The sequence below is a fragment of the Pelecanus crispus genome, chromosome 4 (assembly GCF_030463565.1).
Source record: "Pelecanus crispus isolate bPelCri1 chromosome 4, bPelCri1.pri, whole genome shotgun sequence".
Classification (NCBI taxonomy): domain Eukaryota; kingdom Metazoa; phylum Chordata; class Aves; order Pelecaniformes; family Pelecanidae; genus Pelecanus; species Pelecanus crispus.
Window position 1 is genome coordinate 74118571 of NC_134646.1, and position 21798 is coordinate 74140368.

A 21798-nucleotide genomic window follows, 5' to 3' on the forward strand; every position below is an offset into this window, starting at 1 on the left:
CAAGTAGTTAGCAATAGGATGAGAGGAAATGGGCTCAAGCTGCGCCAGGGGAGGTTTAGGTTGGAAATTAGGAAAACTTTCTTTATGGAAAGGGTGGTCAAGCATTGGAACAGGCTGCCCAGAGAGGTGGTGGAGTCCCCATCCCTGGAAGTGTTCAAAAAACGGGTAGACGTGACACTCTGGGACATGGTTTATTGGGCATGGTGGTGTTGGGTTGATGGTTGGACTGATGATCTTAGAGGTCCTTTCCAACCTTAATGATTCCTAGTTTTTACTTTCATTAAAAAAATACTCCAGCCACCAAGCCAGGAAACATGAAATTGCTACTCTACCCTTAATTGGTTTAGTGGTGGACTTGGTAATGTTAGGTTAATGGTTGGACTGGATGATCTTAAAGGTCTTTTCCAACCTAAACGCTTCTATGATTCTGTGATTTTTGCAAGGTGGATACTGTCTAAGCAAGATTGGTATTAGAGGTTACTTTTTGACTGATACATGTAAGATTTTTCAGTAGGTGTATTTCATACTAGTAATATTGAAATTACTCATGTTGCCTGTCCATCAGCCATAAATCCTAGCTGAAATACCTTTTAACTGACTAGTTTTCTGCTAAAGGTTGCATTGCTCAATAGACCAAGCAGGTTTTCAGCTGTGTTATTGCAGTTCCTGTATAATATAGTTCATTCACGAACACTTGTAGTATTACGTGTGAAATTCCACCCCAAGGTGGTGCTAGAGTTTCAGTTAAAGCAATCGGTGCATCTTCAGTCTGCTGAACTGTATGAGGACATTTTAAGAATGAGCAAAGGAGAATACTTTATATGTATCTTACTTGCTGCACTGATGAAACCAGATCTCCCAGCCTCTTTCCTTCTTTGCCTATAAGTGGCCACTTCACCTGAGCTGTTCCACAGCACGTACTGAGACATTGCTAGTGTCTAATGCTGCTGATCTCTCGAGGCATGTCCTAATGGGGTTCAGGCAATGTAGTCCATTTCTGAACTAACCAGGCTCTCAAAACCTGCTAACTGCCACGTGAAACAGTGTACCTCATATTAAAGTAAAAATTAGTCTTGGTTGATAGATTCCGTAATGAATTTTGAAAGAGCACTGCTCTAATACATTTGAGAAAAGCAAACAGTGCCTTCCATCCCACTGTTCTAAGAGGTTACTGCTTGGAGGTAACATTGAAACATAATTGGTGAAATTTCATAACAGTAATTTCTTTGAAATTTGAAAAGTCAGGTGTGGGCATGCTGGTATTTGGAGCATTGGCTTCACTTGCTTTGAATTATGAGGGGGAAATATGACCCTTCTGATATCTGTATTATCATATGGGAGCACTTACAGGAACAAGTGTGGCTCTAGTGAAGTGTTGTTAAAAATTTGAAACTATAGTCTTTTAGTCTCAAATGTACCTTGCTTTCAGCACAAATTTGAGATGTGTCTAAAATAAGATTCTGTTGAAAATTTCTTAGTATTTGTCATCTTTCTTGCTCTAAGTGCAGAACTGTCCAACTTTCCATGTAGTTACTACAGTTCCGCCCATAACCTTATTTGAAGGAATAAGTTCCTAATCAGGCCAAATTAATCAATTGGTTATGTTTCAATGTCTGAGCGTATTTTTATTGATGGGTTACTCTCGCCAGCTATTGTAGTCTCCAAAGATTACGGTATCTGTGTGCCAGTTAGACCAAGATGCTATTGCATAATCGGTATTGGACTTGGCAATAGTGATGTGCAAGAACTGAGGCAAAAGCGCTTGTGGAGCCTGTAGCGCAGGGACTATGTTTCTTTTCTCCTTATGTAGGATGCTGGATTAACCGGATTATTTAAAATTCATTTTAATCACTGATTTTTTTCTGCTGTTCTCTGCTTCTCTGATGTAAGCCAATATTAATTAGCTAATACACTTTGACCGCTACGCTGAGGTACCAGGGAATTGGCTAGTAAACATTAGATGGTTTGTTAAGTGATTTAACTTACACATCTTGATATAGCTAGAAGTGACATAAACAAGAGATGTGTAAAGAAAGCATCCAATATTCTTTTGACTCTTTTAAAAATAAGTGAAAAACATTAGTCAAAAAGCCCTGTAAAAAGGGTGACAAAGTGCTAGGATGAACGCTGTTAACATAGAGATAAAGGACAGCACAAGAATGTAGCAAGTTGTGTAAAAGCCATCTTAACAAATCAGAAAGATGAAATGCTGAAGTTGCTGTTGAAAAGTTCAAATTTATTAAAGGAAAAAAATGAAGTTAAGGTTCCAAAACAACTGTAATGCTTCTTGAAGCATATATCCGGACTAGCTCAGTAGTAAGCATTTCTGTGTGTCTGAAGATGATTGTTCAGAATTTTTTTTCCAGGAAATGCCAAAACACTTCACAAAACTAGTGAATATTATCTTTCTTCTGGGTTATATCCAGTTGGCTGCCTGGAAGGGGATATACTAGACGTTTCTAGAACACGCAGCATTATTTGGGAAAGGATCTTAAAATTTTTCAGGAGCTAAGAAGAATTTTAGACAAGATGTGTTTTGAAAAATAAAATCAAGCTAGGACTGATGTCACTCAGCTTCTTCTGTGAGAAGGCACTGTTGGGTTTTGTTATTTCCAACCAGTCATTGTTTTTCTATGATAATTTAATTTGTACTGGTTTACAGGAATTTGTATTGGCTCTGTATTACCAAATTCATTGGCTTCAAAAGTTTTCCTTCTTTCTCCATTCATATACTAAGGTGGTATGTGGTATTTAATTTGGTAAATTATATTCGCCTGTGTTTTATAACTTCAGATACCATATAGAAAATTGAAGTGAATTTTTCTTGCTGAGGTAACAGTCACAGAATAAAATAATTACAATAAATCAATTACTTTTTCCTTATGACTTTGCCATTTAAATAGATATTCATAGTACCACATATCTGATTTGTCAGTTTACTGAAGCTGCTACCATAAGTGTAATAGTAACTTTAGTAGAAGTTGACAAAAGTTTTAATTATTCCAATTTTTATATGAGTTTTCTTGGTAGAGAAAAAGTGTATATTGAACTGGAGAAGTTCTTTGTGGGAGCTTAGTCTACACAGAAGTTGCTTCATAACATTTTTTGCGCATTTGTTTCTCAGTTTACATCAAGCCAGCAACAGTAAATTAATGCTTATTTTATATTTCTTGCATTTAAGTATTGCTTATAGTATAGATAATTTTGTCTTGGAGGCTGAAAGTAGGTCTTTGGTATGACTGAAAGTTATTTCACCTTGCGTGTATTCCCAGTGACAATGGGAGCAAAATGGGGCAAGGCAATTCTCTCGCCAGCAGCTTCTCTGATAAGTCTGGGACAGAAGGAAAGTTTGCACATCTTGGAGGGAGAAGGTGGCACAGCCTTTCAGATACACAACCATGGCCGTGAAAATGCCAGAGAAGTTGGTTACAGAGCTCTCCTGAATAATGCCTTGTGTTTCATCACCGAACAATGCTATTAGATTATCCTTTTCCTTAATGTAGAACAATAATTTTCACCAAAAATGTTGATTGGGGCCCATTATGAATTCTTGTCATATGCACAAGCAGACTTCAATGAATATGGCAGAGTACCTACTGAGAAAATTTCAAGCATCCCTTCTGCATTTCACTTGATGCAGAAAATAACTTCTGCGCAATTGGTAGGAGCACACTTTAAAAAGTTCCTCCTGTTTCACTGATAATATAGATAAGAACATTTCAGCATCTGCAAGCTGAAGTACTGTGATTAAGTGAAATCTCACAGCAGCACTGCTTGCAAGGATAGTAAGTCTTTTCTGGCTTTGAAGTCAGCATGTTTGTTTACAAGCAATGAATAATAATCAAGAATAGTTTCTAGAGAGGAATTATCCTTTCTTGGGGGGATGACTTTTATCTCAGTGTAGCCCCTACAGGAGGGAGCTACAAGAATTAAGTCTTAAATAACAGAAGTCAGATTAACTGCTCTAGTAACCTAGATTTAGGGATAGTGTGTTCATTTTAAGTTAGTTTCAGCTGGTAGTTGAGCTCTTTTATCTAGCATTGGTAAATAATGTGCTATTATCTCTCTTAGAATGTGTGGTGTGAAGTAGTGAATTACAGCTCTGAAATCTGAGCCTGATCCTAGATATGTGATTTACAGTTCCTAATGCTGTTTTAGTATAGGATTAAGAGACTCGCAAGGAAGTATTTTAATCTCCTTGTTGGAGAGCTATTGCTCTTGTATCACTTGAGATTGGATTTTTGTGATATTAAGTCGGTTTGTCTGCTTGGAAATTGATAGTCTAAGGTCACACATATACTGAAGATTACTTGGGTCAAGTATTCTTGAGCCCCAAAAGAGAAGTTAATAAACAGAATTTGTTTTTCTGACTGGTCCAATGTCTTTGTTGTAAATCGTTATGTATGCAAGTAAAAAGATAAAGATTTAATTATGTTCTCACTACTGAACGGTCAAAAAGGTGGTGTACAAATACATACTCTAAATGTTTCTTAGTGTCATCCACTGTATTATACTGGAGGAAGATCCCATAATGCAAACTGGAACCTAGTTTTTTTCCTTTGAACACTACCTGGATTGAACCCCTCAGGGAGGCTGCTGTTTTGGTGGATTTATTTATTTATTTATTCATTTATTCCTGCAGTGATGACCTTGGAGTTAGGGGGGTATTTTTTAGTCCTTTTTTTGGTCTTTCTATCTCTTAAGCACCTCTCTTCAGAGTACTTGTAACCAGATGAACTACACTGTATCAGAATGTTAGAAAATTAAAACCTAGACTTTCATCCAGCTCTCCTCATCCTACAAAATATAGCAATGGATGTGTGGTTGCAATGAATCACATTTTGTGCCTTATTCAGTTCACGTGGCTTAACAGCTGATTCATACAGAACAGCTACCTAATCCTGCTCTTGGTGACAGGCTATATGCCAAGAAAACAGTCCTGGTACACTACAGTCAGAGTTCCATCTCTGACTGGAGAGTCCTATGACCTGTTAAAAGAATCATTTGAAACTATGAATACCTTGACTTAATTTAATTTCTAGATTGTTTGAACTTCTGTTCTGTGAAAGGAGTGTCTGTATTGTGCTCTAACTGATCCTGCTGCAGCAGGGGTTTGGACTAGATGATTTCTAGAGGTTCTTTCCAACCTAAACAATTCTGTGCATCTGGGGAAGAAAAAAAAACCAAACCGACCACCAACAACAAAACCCAACAAAACAAACACACACCCCAACCCCATTTTTGTATATATATAAAAATGTGTGTGAGCTTTGCTGTTTCTTTTTTAATTGCTCTCACTCCTCGTTATGCAGAACTACATGAATTTGGCTCTAAATAGTCACGTTGGTCAGTAAGCAAGACACTGGCTATTTGAGTCCTGTAAGTCCAGCAGTCAGATTGACTGTTCTTAGAATCATAGAATCATAGAATGCTTTGGGTTGGAAGGGACCTTTAGAGGTCATCCAGCCCAACCCCCTGCAGTGAGCAGGGACAGCTTTAACCAGATCAGGTTGCTCAGAGCCCCGTCCAACCTGACCTGGAATGTTTCTAGGGATGGGGCCTCCACTACCTCTCTGGGCAACCTGTGCCAGTGCTTCACCACCCTCATTGTAAAAAATTTCTTCCTTGTAGCCAGCCTAAATCTATTCTTCTTGAGTTTAAATCCATTATTCCTTGTCCTGTCACAACAGGCCTTGCTAAAAAGATTGTCCCCATCTTTCCTGTAGGCCCCCTTTAAGTACTGAAAGGCCGCAATAAGGTCTCCTCGCAGCCTTCTCTTCTCCAGGCTGAACAACCCCAACTCTCTCAGCCTGTCCCCATAGGAGAGGTGCTCCAGCCCTCGGATCATTTTTGTGGCCCTCCTCTGGACTCACTCCAACAGGTCCATGTCCTTCTTGTGCTGAGGGCCCCAGAGCTGGACGCAGTACTGCAGGTGGGGTCTCACCAGAGCAGAGCAGAGCAGAGGGGCAGAATCCCCTCCCTCAACCTGCTGGCCACGCTGCTTTTGATGCAGCCCAGGACAGGGTTGGCTTTCTGGGCTGCAGGCGCACATTGCCGGCTCATGTCCAGCTTTTCATCCACCAGTACCCCCAAGTCCTTCTCGGCAGGGCTGCTCTCAATCCCTTCATCCCCCAGTCTGTATTGATATCGAGGGTTGCCCCATCCCAGGTACAGGACCTTGCACTTGGCCTTGTTGAACTTCAGGACATTCACACAGGCCCACCTCTCCAGCTTGTCCAGGTCCCTCTGGATGACATCTCGTCCTTCTGGCGTGTCAACCGTACCACTTAGCTTGGTGTCGTCTGCAAACTTGCTGAGGGTGCACTCGATCCCACTGTCTATGTCACTGATGAAGATGTTAAATAGCACTGGTCCCAGTATGGACCCCTGAGGGACTCCACTTGTCACCGGTCTCCATGTGGACATCGAGCCATTGACCACGACCCTCTGGATGCGACCAACCAGCCAATTCCTTATCCATCAAACAGTCCACCCATCAAACCCATATCTCCCCAATTTAGAGAGAAGGATGTTATGTTATGGGGGACTGTGTTGAAGGCTTTACAGAAGTCCACACAGATGACATCCGTTGCTTTTCCCTTGTCCACTGATGCAGTTACTTCTTCATAGAAAGCCACTAGGTTGGTCAGGCAGGACTTGCCCTTGGTGAAGCCGTGCTGGTTGTCTTGAATCACCTCCCTGTCCTCCATGTGCTTGAGCATATCTTCTAGGAGGATCTGTTCCATGATTTTCCCAGGCACAGAGGTGAGGCTGACAGGTTGGTAGTTGCCAGGGTCCTCCTTTCTTCCCTTTTTAAAAATGGGCACAACATTCCCCTTCTTCCAGTCAGCAGGGACTTCACCTGACTGCCATGACTTTTCAGATATTACGGAGAGTGGCTTGGCAACTCCATCAGCCAGTTCCCTCAGGACTCTGGGGTGCATCTCATCAGGTCCCAGGTTCATGCTGGGTGAGTTCAGAAGCTTAATTTATCTGTTAGCACAGTCACTCCTATGCCAGTAACATAACACCTATCCTTTATGTAATCCTTCCCTTGCTTCGGCCAGCTGATGAATAGCCAAAAGGAACAATTTTTGATGGAACTGGATGTAAGTTAAAGCAGGGGAAGGAAATAGAAATATGTTGGAAACAGTAGAACAGAGTAAAATGTGTTTTCATTGTGGAGGAAGTATTGTTATGCAAAATGAAAAATATGAATTAAAAAACTGATGTGCTGCCATTTGTAGTTTGAATGAAAAGGCTTAGTAGAAATCTGGGTCAGTAGTTTGAATCATCTTACAGATAATCACGATATTTAAGCCTTCTGTGTTGGGATTACAAAAGGAAACATAATTAGGCACTTCCATGTTGAAAAGTGTTTTTAAGGTACTCCAGTATTTGTACTATTTGGGGACTGTCTTCAAATTTGAACGTAAGCGAAGCAGTTCAGGCAGATCGCCTAATTTTGTTAACTGATTGTGTCCTATTGAACCAAGTTAGTGCCTGGAATATCTTTCTGCAATGGGGTTGCTGCAACTACAATGCATTAACTTAAACAATGAAAAAATACAGTAACTAAATCTCATATTCAGAGAACAACACTGTCATATACAAAATAATTGCTGAGGTATTGGTTACATTAAGTCTGCCACTTGTTTTTATATACTGCAGCAAGAGGTTGAGCAAGTGGTCTCTAGAGACTTGGCATTCTGCACAGTGCCCCCCCCCCCCCCCCCCCCCCCCCCTTTTTTTTTTTTTAAAAGCTAGCGCGAGCTACATCAGCGTGCTATGCAGGACAGCATGCAGCGTGTCAGCTGACTCAAGTATTAGTTTCACAGTACAGGAGGAAATGAAGCCTTTGATTCCAAAAGTTTTCACTTCTTCGGTGTAATGGTGAGCATATTGTTCCTGGTTTGGGGGATTTTTTTGACACGATGTTATAAAGTTAAGGAAGTGAATATATACTCCTTATATTTTGAGTATTTGCTACAGGTGTCCGTTCGATTAGACAGTTTGGAGAGCTAAGCAAAAACAAGGCCAGCTCCTCCTCTGTTGCCCTTTTGGGGGGAGGAAGGGGGAGTCAGGAGTGATATAGGCATAAAGTGGCAATTATTGCAACAACATAGGTTTGTTCGTATTACTGTGCTGCTTGGTTCTTTCTAAACAATTTAATTTATGTTGGTAAATTTACTGATGTAGAAGATGCCTTCTAAAGTTTAATATTGCTAAGTCATCCTCAGTTAAGTATGTGGCATAAAGGTTTATATTTAGCACTGCAGTGCAGCAATGCAGTTAGGAATAGAAAATTGCTTTCTCACTTGACTGCAAATAATTAAAATTTAGAAGTTAGCATATAAGTCATTGCTTCAGTATATGATTTTTCTAGTGTCTGTTTCTGACAGAGAATTAAACAAGCTAGTTTCACTGTATAAATGAGTGTTCCCTTTACCATAATATTTTCTTGTTCTTTAGCAACATATATTCACATTTCTCAGCAATTTCTAGCCAGTAATCGGGAGACAGGAGAAACTCAGATCTTGGGAAAAAGGAATCTTTATACCACCATGGTGACACAGCAAATCAAACTCTTTTTTTTATGCATTTCTGTAACTTGATATTTGATCTGTGTTACCTTTGGAGACGATGCGTTTTCCATGACTATATGCACACAAGATCATGTCAAATTCAGAAGGTGAGATAATTTTGGAGGAGGTTTGTATAAATCTCAGAATCTCCAAGTATGATGGGGACAAGATGCTGGAGTTGTTCTTGAGGAAGCTGTGCAGAGGATACAAGCAGCTGGACAGTTCTCCCTCATTCCCATTCCCAGCTGTATGGTAAAGCGCAGGGGGCTGCTTGTATCCTCCTCACTTGTTTTGGATTGCTGTGTTCGGCTGTGATTCCAGCTTTCTGGTTTGCAGTTATGGCAAGTGCAAAGTGTAATCTCCAAGCATGATCCCTGAGCATTGAAATACTAAGAACGTGAATATCTACACAGTACCCACCTCACCTAGTTTTCCTTGCAACAGGAATGGTCATTTCAGGCTGTAGGTTGGTGTTTACTGTTTACCTGACTGGAATGCAACTTTTATTCCATTAGAATAGCATGGGGTTTTCTCCACGGGGACAGCTGCTAGTATATTGTACCATTTTGTTTGTGTGTGTTTATTTTTTCAGTATTTTGCTGCTCTGGTGCTGTTGCTTTATCTAGAACTGCTTGTAAGTCTAGGCAGATAGTAAAAGCAGAAGCATGGGAGAATAACACTGAAAAGGGATTTAAAAGGAAGCTTGAGTGTGTGGAAGGTTAATGTGGAGGAGTAAAGGAGGAAGATAGAGGCTTATAGGGAGGATGAATAAGGTATTGATTTTTCCCTCTGCTCTCCTGAGCAAGCAGCATGATGTCTAAAGAAAAAACTGGGCATTGTAAACTGGCAAACCTATGGGATAAGTTTTGCATGAAGATACTGTGGAAGTATTTACTCTCCCTCTCTGCCACCTGTACGTATGTGTCTTCATACTGTTCTCCTTTTCACCTTCGCTCCTGATTTTCTGTATCCTTTTAACAGTCCCTTTCTCACAGGTATAAATTGTGCAACCAAAAGGGTCAGGCATAGCTTTTTAAAATGCATCTTAGTGATCGGTTGAATCTTGAACTTTTATCCTGAGACTCTTGGCTAAATCCCAAGTGATATAGTGCAGTAAATGTGACAGTGCAGAGTTTGCAAAACCTTGGATGTACAATAATGCAACAATGTGACTTGTAGTTTGAAACCTCTGTTTGAAAGTATCTACGTGTTTCGTGGAATCATTTTGACCTCTAATTAATGTATTTATAGGAATGGATTTATACCCAGTAATAATTTTTGTTGCGTTTTAATGCGTAGTTACCATGCAAAAAGAAAAATACGTCTGCTAAGATATGTTTACTGTATTGATGTCTTTTATAAAATGAATATTCTTTTTAGTAAGTTATGTTTTCTTTTTCTTTTTTTTTTCTTTTTTTTCTTCCCCCTGCCCCGTGGTTTTGTTATTGTGCAGAGCTCTGGGATTGAAACGTTAGTGGAGGAGCTTTGCTCCAGACTGAAAGACCTTCAGAGTAAGCAAGGTGAGGAATAAATCTTTAAACTCCTGAGGCCATATATTGTATTTATCAACTATGTAACATTCTGAGATGTGGAGGTGGGGGAGCAGGCTGTTAATTCAGTAGCTTTTAATACAGGCGATGCAATTTTAAAATACATTTGAATAATTTCATTCAAATAAGCAATTCTGTACTAGTATGCTTTGTTTACCTAAGAAATAGCCATTCACCAGTGGAGTTTCCTCATGAAAAGCTATAACTGTTCATATCCAGCTATGCCTGCTTTTTTAGTAAATATTCCATATTCAGTATCCCCCCTCCCCACCAAAAGAAATCAGAATAAAGTAGGCTTGATTCTGTTCTTTTTGTGTATTGATACTTGCAAAGAGTAGATCTGCCTCAAAATGGTTATATACTAGCTATTCCTGTGAAAAGCATCCAAGGAGCCATCACAGAGAGGTGTGCTTCAAATTCCCGGGCTTTAGGGGAACGATAACGGGGACTTTATGTTGTCAAGCTTAGGGCAGGGAGCATAATATAAGATTGTGGTGTCTCCAATGAAAGTTCATTGCGCATAAATGTTTGTTCAGGTGCCTAGCAGCAGCCTTTGACCCTTACAGTAAATTAATATGCTTATCGTGTAGTATAAATAGCAATAAATAAGGAATAAATATTTACCTGCTTAAAGCATGATTTTAGCTGTTCCCATTCCCTTTTTCTGTTTTTAATCAGAAATTACTAGTCAGCTCTTAGTATTTCATAGCGCTATGCTGTGACACTTTCTTACTGAGCCAAGGTCATATTGACCATTTCTTTTGGAAAAAAAGTAAAACTAGTCTGTATCTCACAGCATTTTTTGGTATTTTACAGATTTTAATATAAAGAAGGAGAAATCTTTAGAGTTGCCTCTCACATAGGAAATACGCCTTTGCATCCTCCCAAAGCACAGCAGCTGCTACAGGGGTACTTCCTTTTAGTGAAGTACATGAGAAGTTAGATGAAACCATTCATAAAAATATTTAGTTAAATAGCTGGGTTTTTTAAAAATCCTTTTTTATATGTAGCAATGCAAGAAGGAGATAAGGATTTAGATAGGAAATAACTAAAAACGCAATAGGAAGTCTCCTAGTGGGGGCATTGCTAACCATGAAGTTGCAAGCAGCTGCTAGCCAGTCATGTTTGGTGAAACTTGCGGGGCTTAAGAAGACAACTGTGGAAAACTTGAATCTTGGGTGAAAACTTGTAATTTCTTTATGTGTAATAACCAGGCTATAAATTGTTCTGTTATTTACAGTGGTTTATGGAAATTTACTACTATTACAGTATACATCCTGGTGCTTTTTGTTAAATATTGTTATAAAATACACTGGCTTTTTGAATTTTTCTGTTAAGCATTTGGAATTTTCTTCCAAAACAGAGGAGAAGATTCACAAAAAGTTAGAAGGCTCTTTGTCTCCTGAGACTGATTTATCTCCCACAGCAAAGGATCAAGTAGAAATGTATGCATTTTTTTATTATTATCTGAGATGCGTTTCTCTTTTCTCCTTTTACTCCCATATTTTAACACAGTGAAGTTAACTTAGTGGGGAATCTGGAGTTTTGTGGATATTAAGAAATACATTTCTTTCCTGCCATTTTCTTTTGTTTATCTTGCATGTTTAAACATGAGCATTTGGTACCATGAGCTAGTTTAATTTCTGGCAAAGTCCTGACTGCTTTCTTTTGACTATATGCAGAACTCAAACCGTACTGTATTTTAGTTTCCTTAAGACCAAGTCAACTAGACAAATTAAAAGCCTTTAAAACAGCATTAATTGATACATTAGACTTGCAGGGAGAGGAACAGTTTTCTGGGTTTGTAGAATCATAGAATGGTTTGGGTTGGAAGGGACCTTTAAAGATCATCTAGTCCAACCCCTCTCCAACAAGCAGGGACATCTTCAACCAGATCAGGTTGCTCAGAGCCCTGTCCAACCTGACTGTGAATGTTTCCAGGGATGGGGCATCTGCCACCTTTCTGGGCAACCTGTTCCAGTGTTTCACCACCCTCATTGTAAAAAATTTCTTCCTTATATCTAGACTAAATCTACCCTCTTCTAGTTTAAAACCATTACCCTTTGTCCTGCCTTGTTCAGAACTCTTTGTCTTCTGTTGCAGAAATAGGAAGCTGAAACTCTTTTATAACCTTTAAACTCTTTATAACCAAAGTGGTCTACTAGTTACCAAGTACCCGAGTCCAGTACCCAGGCGTGTTATCATTGACTTCTCTTGGAGATATGACTGCTTCTGTACCTCTTAATAATAACCATTGGTAGCAACAGTCTAGTAGAAGTGTTGCTAAATGGATGATACTTCTTCAGGGAACTGATTGTGCTAATGTGCATTTAACTTAACTGACTTCTGAATGTTTTTTAATAGGTTTTCAATGAAATATATGCGATTCAGTATAAATCTCTTTACTGTCAAATACCTCACTGTCAAACATTTAAACGTTGCCGAAAACTGTATTTTAATTTTGTCCCTGTTGCACAAAGCTGTTAAGCATCTTAAACTACTCAAGAACTAATCTTTTTTTTTGCAACAGCTTTTTCTTAATAACCGGACGATCAAACTGTGTAGAACTTAACAGATAGTGTCTCATTTCACAAAGGAGAATGTAAAGAACAGAAATTCAGGACTGAACTGACTGAAATTTAGGACTTCTTCACTTATACTCTAAATCAAAAATGTTTAAGACTACTGTAGTGAATTGCTACATTATCTAATAAATCTGGAGTCAGGCCTTCACTGTTTTAAGCATCCACAGTTTCTGTCTACAGTGAAGTTTAGTACTCCCTAAAAAGGGATTGTTTTACTTGGCAGTATATTTTTAAACATATATTAATATAAGCACTTTTAAAGCTTATCTTAATCTCCCCTTTGTTATCATTCAAATAAACAGTGCAGTGATTGCCATGTGCATATGCAGAACAAACTAGATTTTTTGGCAGTTAGATTGGTAGTGCTTTGATGTGGTTTTAGTAACACTTTCTAATCTTAATGCCTGTCTGAAGTTCTACGATCTGAATGTCACCTTTTTGTTTTGCTTTCAGGTACTATGAAGCATTTCCTCCTCTTTCTGAAAAGCCAGTTTGCCTGCAGGAAATTATGACTGTATGGAATAAATCCAAAGTATGCTCTTACTCTAGCTCCTCATCTTCATCCACTGCTCCACCAACTAGCACGGATACATCTTCTCCAAAGGACTGCAATAGTGAAAGCGAAGTAACTAAAGACAGAAGTAATAAAGTATCTGCCACTGTACAGGAAAGAACCCAGCAGAAGAAAAGTAAAAATGAGAAAGAAAATAAGTTTAGTACCAACACTGTTGAAGAGAAGCCTGTTTTTTACAAAAAGCAAGTCCGACATAAGTCTGAGGGAAAGATGCGTCCTCGCTCCTGGTCATCTGGATCCAGTGAGGCTGGCTCAAGTTCTAGTGGTAATCAAGGTGAATACAAGGCATCAATGAAATGTATTAAAGTAAGACACAAAACAAGAGAGGTTCGAAATAAAAAAGGGCGTAACGGGCAAAGCAGGCTTTCAGCGAAATCTGGTGAAAAGGCTGATAGAAAAGTCCACAGCGGAAGCAGTAGCAGCAGTAGCAGCGGGTCCATCAAACAGTTGTGCAAAAGAGGTAAAAGGCCATTAAAAGAAATTGGAAGAAAAGAAGCTGGCGGTAGCGATGGAAAAGATTTGTATTTAGACAGCAGAAATGAAAAGGAATATAAAGAAGAACCCTTGTGGTATACTGAGCCGATTACAGAGTACTTTGTTCCTCTTAGCAGAAAAAGCAAGCTGGAGACTACGTACCGCAACAGAGAAGATATATGTGGCGTAACATCAGAGGCTGTAGAAGAGTTGTCTGAATCAGTGCATGGTCTTTGTATTAGCAACAATAATATTCATAAAACATACCTCGCAGCAGGTACTTTCATCGATGGTCACTTTGTAGAAATGCCTGCAGTTCTAAATGAGGATATTGACCTCGCTGGGACCTCAATATGTTCTCAACCAGAGGACGACAAATATTTAGATGATGTTCATCTGTCAGAACTAACACACTTCTATGAAGTGGATATTGATCAATCCATGTTGGATCCTGGTGCCTCAGATACGATGCAAGGGGAGAGTCGGATTTTAAATATGATTCGACAAAAGAGTAAAGAAAAAACTGATTTTGAGGCAGAATGTTGCATAGTGTTAGATGGAATGGAGTTGCAAGGGGAAAGTGCAATATGGACAGATACGACCAGCTCTGTTGGTGCTGAAGGGTGGTTCTTGCAAGACCTTAGTAATTTAGCTCAATTTTGGGAGTGCTGTTCATCTTCTAGTTCTGGTGATGCAGATGGGGAAAGTTTTGGAGGAGATTCTCCAATCAGATTCTCCCCCATCTTAGACAGCACAATGCTTAATTCACACATGCTTGCTGGCAATCAAGAGCTCTTTTCAGATATTAATGAAGGGTCTGGTATAAACTCTTGTTTTTCAGTGTTTGAAGTGCAATGCAGTAACTCTGTTTTACCGTTTTCTTTTGAAACACTCAACTTGGGAAATGAAAATGCAGATTCTAGTAGCACTGCTAATATTCTTGGGAAAACACAGTCTAGATTGCTAATATGGACCAAAAATAGTGCCTTTGATGAAAATGAACACTGTTCCAATCTTTCAACAAGAACCTGTAGTCCATGGTCACACTCGGAAGAAACACGTTCAGACAATGAGACTTTAAATATTCCATATGAAGAATCCACGCAATTTAATGCAGAAGATATTAATTATGTAGTTCCTAGAGTGTCTTCGAGTTATGTAGATGAAGAAATTCTAGATTTTTTGCCAGAAGAAACCTGCCAGCAACAAGCTAGAACTTTAGGAGAAATGCCCACTTTGATTTTCAAAAAAAAATCTAAGCTAGAATCTGTCTGTGGTATTCAGCTAGAACAAAAACAAGAAAGTAAAGACTATGAAACTACACAAGGGTGTAGTGAAAGCAGTCCACATGGAGATGGCTACAGCTCAGGGGTTATTAAAGATATTTGGACAAATATGACAGACAGAAATTCTGCAGCGATGGTAGAAATAGAAGGAATAGAAGATGAATTGTTTTCGAGTGATGTAAATAACTATTGCTGCTGTTTGGATACAGAAGCAAAAGTTGAAACCCTCCAGGAGCCCAATAAAGCAGTGCAAAGATCAGAGTATCATCTTTGGGAAGGTCAAAAGGAGAATATAGAGAAGAGAGCCTTTGTCTCAAATGATTTATCAAAAGTAGATGGTGGTGACTATACTACACCATCAAAACCCTGGGATGTTAACCAGGATAAAGAAAACTCGTTTATACTTGGCGGTGTGTATGGGGAGCTCAAAACATTTAACAGTGATGGAGAGTGGGCAGTGGTGCCACCTGGTCACTCAAAAGGGAGCTTATTACAATGTGCAGCTTCCGATGTAGTGACAATAGCTGGTACAGATGTTTTTATGACTCCAGGTAATAGTTTTGCTCCTGGTCATAGGCAATTATGGAGGCCATTTGTATCATTTGAACAGAATGAGCAATCAAAGAGTGGAGATAACGGATTAAATAAGGGTTTTTCTTTTATCTTCCATGAAGACTTATTGGGAGCTTGTGGTAACTTTCAAGTTGAAGAACCAGGGCTTGAATACTCATTCTCTTCCTTTGACCTGAACAATCCATTTTCACAAGTTCTTCATGTAGAGTGTTCGTTTGAGCCAGAAGGAATTGCATCTTTCAGCCCTAGTTTTAAACCTAAGTCAATTCTGTGCTCTGATTCAGACAGTGAGGTTTTACACCCCAGGATATGTGGTGTTGATCGAACGCAGTACAGGGCTATACGGATTTCTCCAAGGACTCACTTTCGCCCAATTTCTGCATCTGAACTTTCTCCAGGTGGTGGAAGTGAGTCAGAATTTGAGTCAGAAAAAGATGAGGGAGGTATTGCTGTCCCTTCTCAAGTGGATGTATTTGAGGATCCACAAGCAGATCTCAAACCTCTGGAAGAAGATGCAGAAAAAGAAGGGCATTATTATGGAAAATCAGAGCTTGAATCTGGAAAATTCCTTCCCAGATTAAAAAAGTCTGGAATGGAGAAGAGTGCACAAACATCATTGGATTCCCAAGAAGAGTCGGCTGGGATGTTGCCAGTAGGAAACCAAGATCCCTGTTTAGAATGCAGTATGAAAGAATCTCTAGATGGGAGGGCGATGGAGAGCTCTAAAGTAAACTGCAGAATAGTGGAGCCGCGTGAGGAGACTAGCAGGTTTTGCAGTTGTAAAGCAGGGTGCCATTTCCCTACGTACGAGGATAATCCTGTTTCTTCAGGAGAGCTTGAAGAGGTATGTGGATATATAAAATTATGGAATTCACAGCTGGCAGCTGATAACCAGCAATTTGTCATGTGACAATTCAATTTAAATGTTTGTAATTGTATAGTTCTCTAGAAAAATACAGTTTTGTAGAAACACTGGAGGTTCCATCTGAACATAAGGAAAAACTTTTTTACTGTAAGGGTGACCCAGCGCTGGCACAGGTTGCCCAGGAAGGTTGTAGAGTCTCCATCCTTGGTGATATTCAAAAGACATTTGGATGTGGTCCTGGGCAACCTGCTCTAGGTGGCCCAGCTTGAGTGGGGGGAGTTGGACATGATGACCTCCAGAGTTCCCTTTGAACCTTAATCATTCTGTGATTCTGTGAAAAAAAATTAACCATCTTCAGCCATTACGGTGTCATCTTGCACACCTTTAGAAATATATGCATGTGTACACTCATGTGACTTTAAAATCTGTTTACCTTAGGTTTTTAGCTTATCTGATTTACATATAATATGTTAAAATGTGCATAAAGTTTGAGTAATAAGATATTACTGATTTTGATTCAAACCTGTTTTAAAACTTTGAAGAGGAAGATCTGAAGTCAGTCTTTGCAATATGAATTATAGTTACTTCCAAGTAGAAGAATCTGGAGTTGAATTATTGGATGTAAACTTCAGAAAAGAAAGGTTTGTAGAAAGGCTTAATTGTCTGGAAATTTAAAATGTTCTCCTGTCAGCATAGATGCAAAAAGAAATAAAACATGGGTGCAAAATATCCATCACTACCATGGTACTGTAAGGAGGCCTAACTATAACTATGGGTTAAGCTCAGAGTTTTCTTTCAAGTCATTGTAGCCATAGGTTAAGTAATGATCAAGAGCAAAAAATCCCTTCCAGCCAAAAATATCCAAGTTCTTCTTGCTGTGAGCTCCCTCTGCTCTTGAGAAGTCATATGTGACCAGCAAAATGAAGGTCCTTGAATGCATCCAGAGGAGGGCAACAAAGCTGGTGAAAGGATTGGAAGGAATGTCCTATTGAGGAACAGCCAAGGACTTTGGGCTTGTCTAGTTTGGAGAAGAGGAGGCTGAGGGGCAACCTCATTGCTCTCTACAGCTTCCTGAGGCGGGGAAGCAGAGAGGGAGGTGCTGATCTCTTCTCCCTGGGATCCAGCAACAAGACACGTGGGAATGGTTCAAAGCTGCACCAGGGGAGGTTCAGACTGGACATCAGGAAGCATTTCTTTACCGAGAGTGTGGTCAAACACTCCAACAGGCTTCCTAGAGAGGTGTTTGATGCCCCAAGCCTGTCAGTGTTTAAGAGACATTTGGACAATGCCCTTAATAACATGCTTTAACTTTTGGTCAGCCCTGAAGTGGTCAGGCAGATGATCATCATAGGTCCCTTCCAACTGAAATACTCTATTCTAGTCTAGTCTATACTAAAATAATTCAGTTGTGCAGCCAGTCCAGAGATGTTGTCTGGATAGTTAAAAAGTTGCATCTTACATTTTCCTCTTCAGCCTCCTCTTCCACATACTCAGCAGTTGTAGTATCGACATTAGGAAGGAATTTTTTTCATTTTCAGCTGAAGAGTCGCACCCAGCTTGTGTTGTGCAATTGTATACTCCTCAATTACAAGTTTGAAACACTAATTCATGTATGGGAAAGCTAACCTTTTTCTTGCTAAAACTAAAGCTAACGTTTTTGTTGGACAAAATCAGTGTTTCTTATTTTTCTTCTTCCCCATTTGTTTCTCTTCTCATCCTCCTTTAAATTAATTGCTATTGCAGCTTCTTTTCTCAGTGTCAATAAGTTGATGTCTGCTGCTTGCACGAGAGAATCAAATTTGTGATGTTTCCAGGCCCTTTTGAGACATCTTGGTTCCTGCTGCTCTGTTAAATTAACAGCATTGAAGTGGCTCAATATCTTTTCTGGAGTCTGGGAAGTTTCTGGGTTTGTGCCAGGCCTTGCAAAAAGAGTCATCAAAAAAATCAATAAACTTAGACCGTAAGTCAGAACAGGTTCTGGAATTACCTTATCAGGAGTAAGCAGAATCTAACTTCATCATGCAGTAGGACATAATGAATGAATAAATGGTATAATACAGTTATTTGTGACAGCAAGAGTCTAAAGTTCCTTCCAGCCCTTTTCAGATCTCCTTTCTGGATACTTAGTGCTCCATGAGGGTGTTTATTTTCATCTTTGCTTCAACCATTTATCCATGCAAGAAAGTAGTAAGTGGTTTCATAGGGGTTTCAAGAAAGTTACAGTGGTTCCATAGTTTATGGTAGCTATGAGGCTTGGAAAAAACCTTTGGTGCTGAATAGTGCTCGCTCAAAAAGCTCTGGTATTTTATTTTAAGTTCCTTAGTGCAAGAGGAAAACTAACTGCGTCCCTTGCTCAGGTCACATGATTTTGTAGGCATTTTCATTGCTTCAAAATTATAAGCCACTAAGAAGGACAAAGGGCCAGCAACCATCTCAGCACTCTAGACTCTAGATTTGGTTTGCAATTAAGCTCTTCCTAGGGGGCTTGAGAAGCCTGATTACAACCTAAACTCAGAAGGACTGGGTTAACTAGCCCTCCTGTATCTGGCATGTCTCAAGAGGATGTGTGCATGCTCAGGGCTTTTCTAAGAGCCGTTAGTGTACATCTGAAGATAATAGGCTTTTTGGCTTGAGAACATTTATCTAAATTTATTATTGTAGTTAAGTCTATCTGTAAAAGAAGAGGTTTTTTAAGCATTAAAACAATTCTAATATGTTGGTTATAAAGTAAACTTTAATCAGTAAAGATGATGACTGTAGTGTGCTGGAAGGGTGCAAGTCTCATGCAAGTATGTCTTCTGTGTGCAAACTGTTTTCTTCTTAAGAGTGATATTATTTATTTTCATGAGCATTAAACAAAATCAATATAGAATACCTAGAATTAGAACTGTTTAGGAGAAGCATTCTTCCTGGACATCCCACACATACATGCATGGGAAAAAGAGATCAATATTTTTAAAGGATTTCTTAAAAGTGAAACTTCTGTGCTTCCTTTTACTGACTTAGGATAAAAATTAGTTACTGTTTAACTCACTGTTATCTAACATAGTTTGAGTTGTGTTCTGAGGTACCTCCAATATTTTTGCATAAATAATGGGTGTGAAAATACTAATGCAGACCACAGTGTAATAGTAAAACATTCTGGTTTGCATCACATAAACTTGAATTATATACGTGCTGTGCCAACACACGTCTTGGAATACCTCCTATTTATAAGAATGTAGAAGAATCTGGTTCAGTTTCCTCCCTCTTACCTTCTGTATTAGAGCACTTCTTTTAGACTTGTGGCATATTTTGCAGAAGGAATTTGCTGATAGCTCCTGCAGAAGTTCTTCAAGAGTGAACAATAATTATATGCCTAGCCTTAAGATTAAAAACAAAAACAAAACCCCCAAATGCTCCCCCACCCCCAAACAACAAAAACAACAAAACCCTACAAAAAAACCCTGCTGAAGTACAGTCCTTTTTCTTCCCAGTAAATGCTCTTACTGTTTAGCTGTGGAGTCATGGGTAAGTACACAATCTGGTCCAGTTAATGGTCTCTGAATATAACAACGCTGAATCTCTTACCAACAAATTTTATATGGGCTCTGACCTAGTAGGTGTGCCCTAAGAATTCTTATGCTATTGAGTCCTTGACATAGATGAAGGGACTTGTGGGTCTTGTTGGGATCGGACCAAACTTTTGAGGTCTGAACATGCCTAGGACAATGCATTTGGGGATGAGGAAATTTTTACTGGCAAAAAACGTTAAGTGTTTATGGATCTCATGACTTAATTGGCCTATTAGATTTGGTGAGGTACTTTGCTTGACTGGAGTAGTGCAATGTAAGTGTATAACTCCTTTAGGAAGGGCTGTCAAGAGAGGAAGAGAAGAGGGGTGCCTTACATGCATTGGTTCTGAGATCAATAGTGTTAGGAGATAACCTGCCATAAACCTAGGTAGTGATAAGGAGGAGGCAAAATTCAGAGGGGTCTGCTTTATGCCTTAAAATCAGTAGAATCAAGTGGGGAAAAAACATTCAAGAGCATGTAGTCATCCACATACAAAGCAAAGGACTTCATTGTGAAAGAGAGAGTAACTTTGGGGTGATCTGAGAAGGGATTGGTCCAGCTGGTTCTTGATATGTGCTGATCGTGACAGATGATGAAAACACCTACAAAGACTCTGAACTCTAACTTTGTAATTAGTAAGACATTAATTTGCTGAGATTTTGAAGGATGAAAGTATCTCATGATGAGAGGGACTGTAAAAAGATGGAGTTCACAATGACAGTGTAAAAATCATGAGGGAAAAAAACCAAGGTATAAGGTAAGCCAAGAAAATAAAGGTTTGGTACACCTGAAAGTCCTAGAAGTAAATCAGAAACAGAAAAAAATGAGTGAAGGATGTTTCTGAGACAGAACTAACAAGCTTGGAAAGCTATGAAAAGATAATGTCAAAAAGGTACTGTTTAGTGTGGGGTTTTTGTTGTTGTTTTATTGTCTTTTCACCAACAATTCAAGCAAAGGAGTAGTACAGATAACTTACATTGTTTCAGCTAGTGATAGGAATATTCAGCTAGATATCATGAGGAGCAGCAACTAATTTGAAAAAAGTCTAGTAGAATACTTGTTTGAGAACACACAGAAGATAGAAAATATATAAAAGGCAAACATGTTTCCATCTTTTTAAAGAGGAAAATGAAACCTGGGGTATTACCAATGACTTATCTCTATCAATGAATATCTCTGTTTTAACCAGTAAATGGCATGGATGCATGAGAAAGAAACTTTCTAAGTATTGGTTTGGCAAAAAGATTGCATGCTCAAAATAACACCCAGTGGCTTACTAGAGGCAAGGCAGGGTGATTAATTTTTTCTGGTCTGGGGAGTAAAATACACGTTTATGAAAATCCCTGATGATATCGAACTGGGAAAGTCCTCAGTTACACTAGAATACAGGATTAGAATCTAAAGGTTGTTAAATTGGAGAAGTCTGAAAAATAAAATGCAGTCCAGCAGGGACAAATACAAACTCCTAAAGAAAATAATAATCCTCTTCACAAACACAGTGTGAGGAGTGACAGGCAAGGAAATGATGTGAAACAGAAAAGCATCTTCATGTAGATCATAAGCTGAGCATAAATCAGCAATGACACACTGCAAAAGACAGCATTGTGATACATAAATGGGAAAGCCCCTCTGTATGAGGGAAGTAGTTGCTCCGCTAGAGCTGGAGCTGGAAAGCCTTCTGCTGGAGTACCAGGCTCAGCTCCCATTACCTTGTATCAAGACAGGTGTCCTGAGGGCAGCAACACAAAGAT

At 39.2% G+C, this 21798-nt stretch overlaps 1 protein-coding gene across 3 annotated transcripts in view; it reads left to right on the forward strand.

Annotated features, from left to right (window-relative positions):
• Positions 1-21798, forward strand: part of KIAA0232 (KIAA0232 ortholog) — an 83024-nt gene that overhangs the window by 49860 nt on the left and 11366 nt on the right. For 2 of the 3 annotated variants that reach the window (XM_075708632.1, XM_075708633.1), the window contains exons 4-6: positions 10039-10105; positions 11499-11580; positions 13174-16471. In XM_075708632.1, the coding sequence (XP_075564747.1) occupies positions 10039-10105; positions 11499-11580; positions 13174-16471 (3447 nt within the window). Of the gene's footprint in view, positions 1-7763; positions 7894-10038; positions 10106-11498; positions 11581-13173; positions 16472-21798 lie in introns of those variants that run through there. The other variant, XM_075708634.1, reaches the window with a different exon arrangement.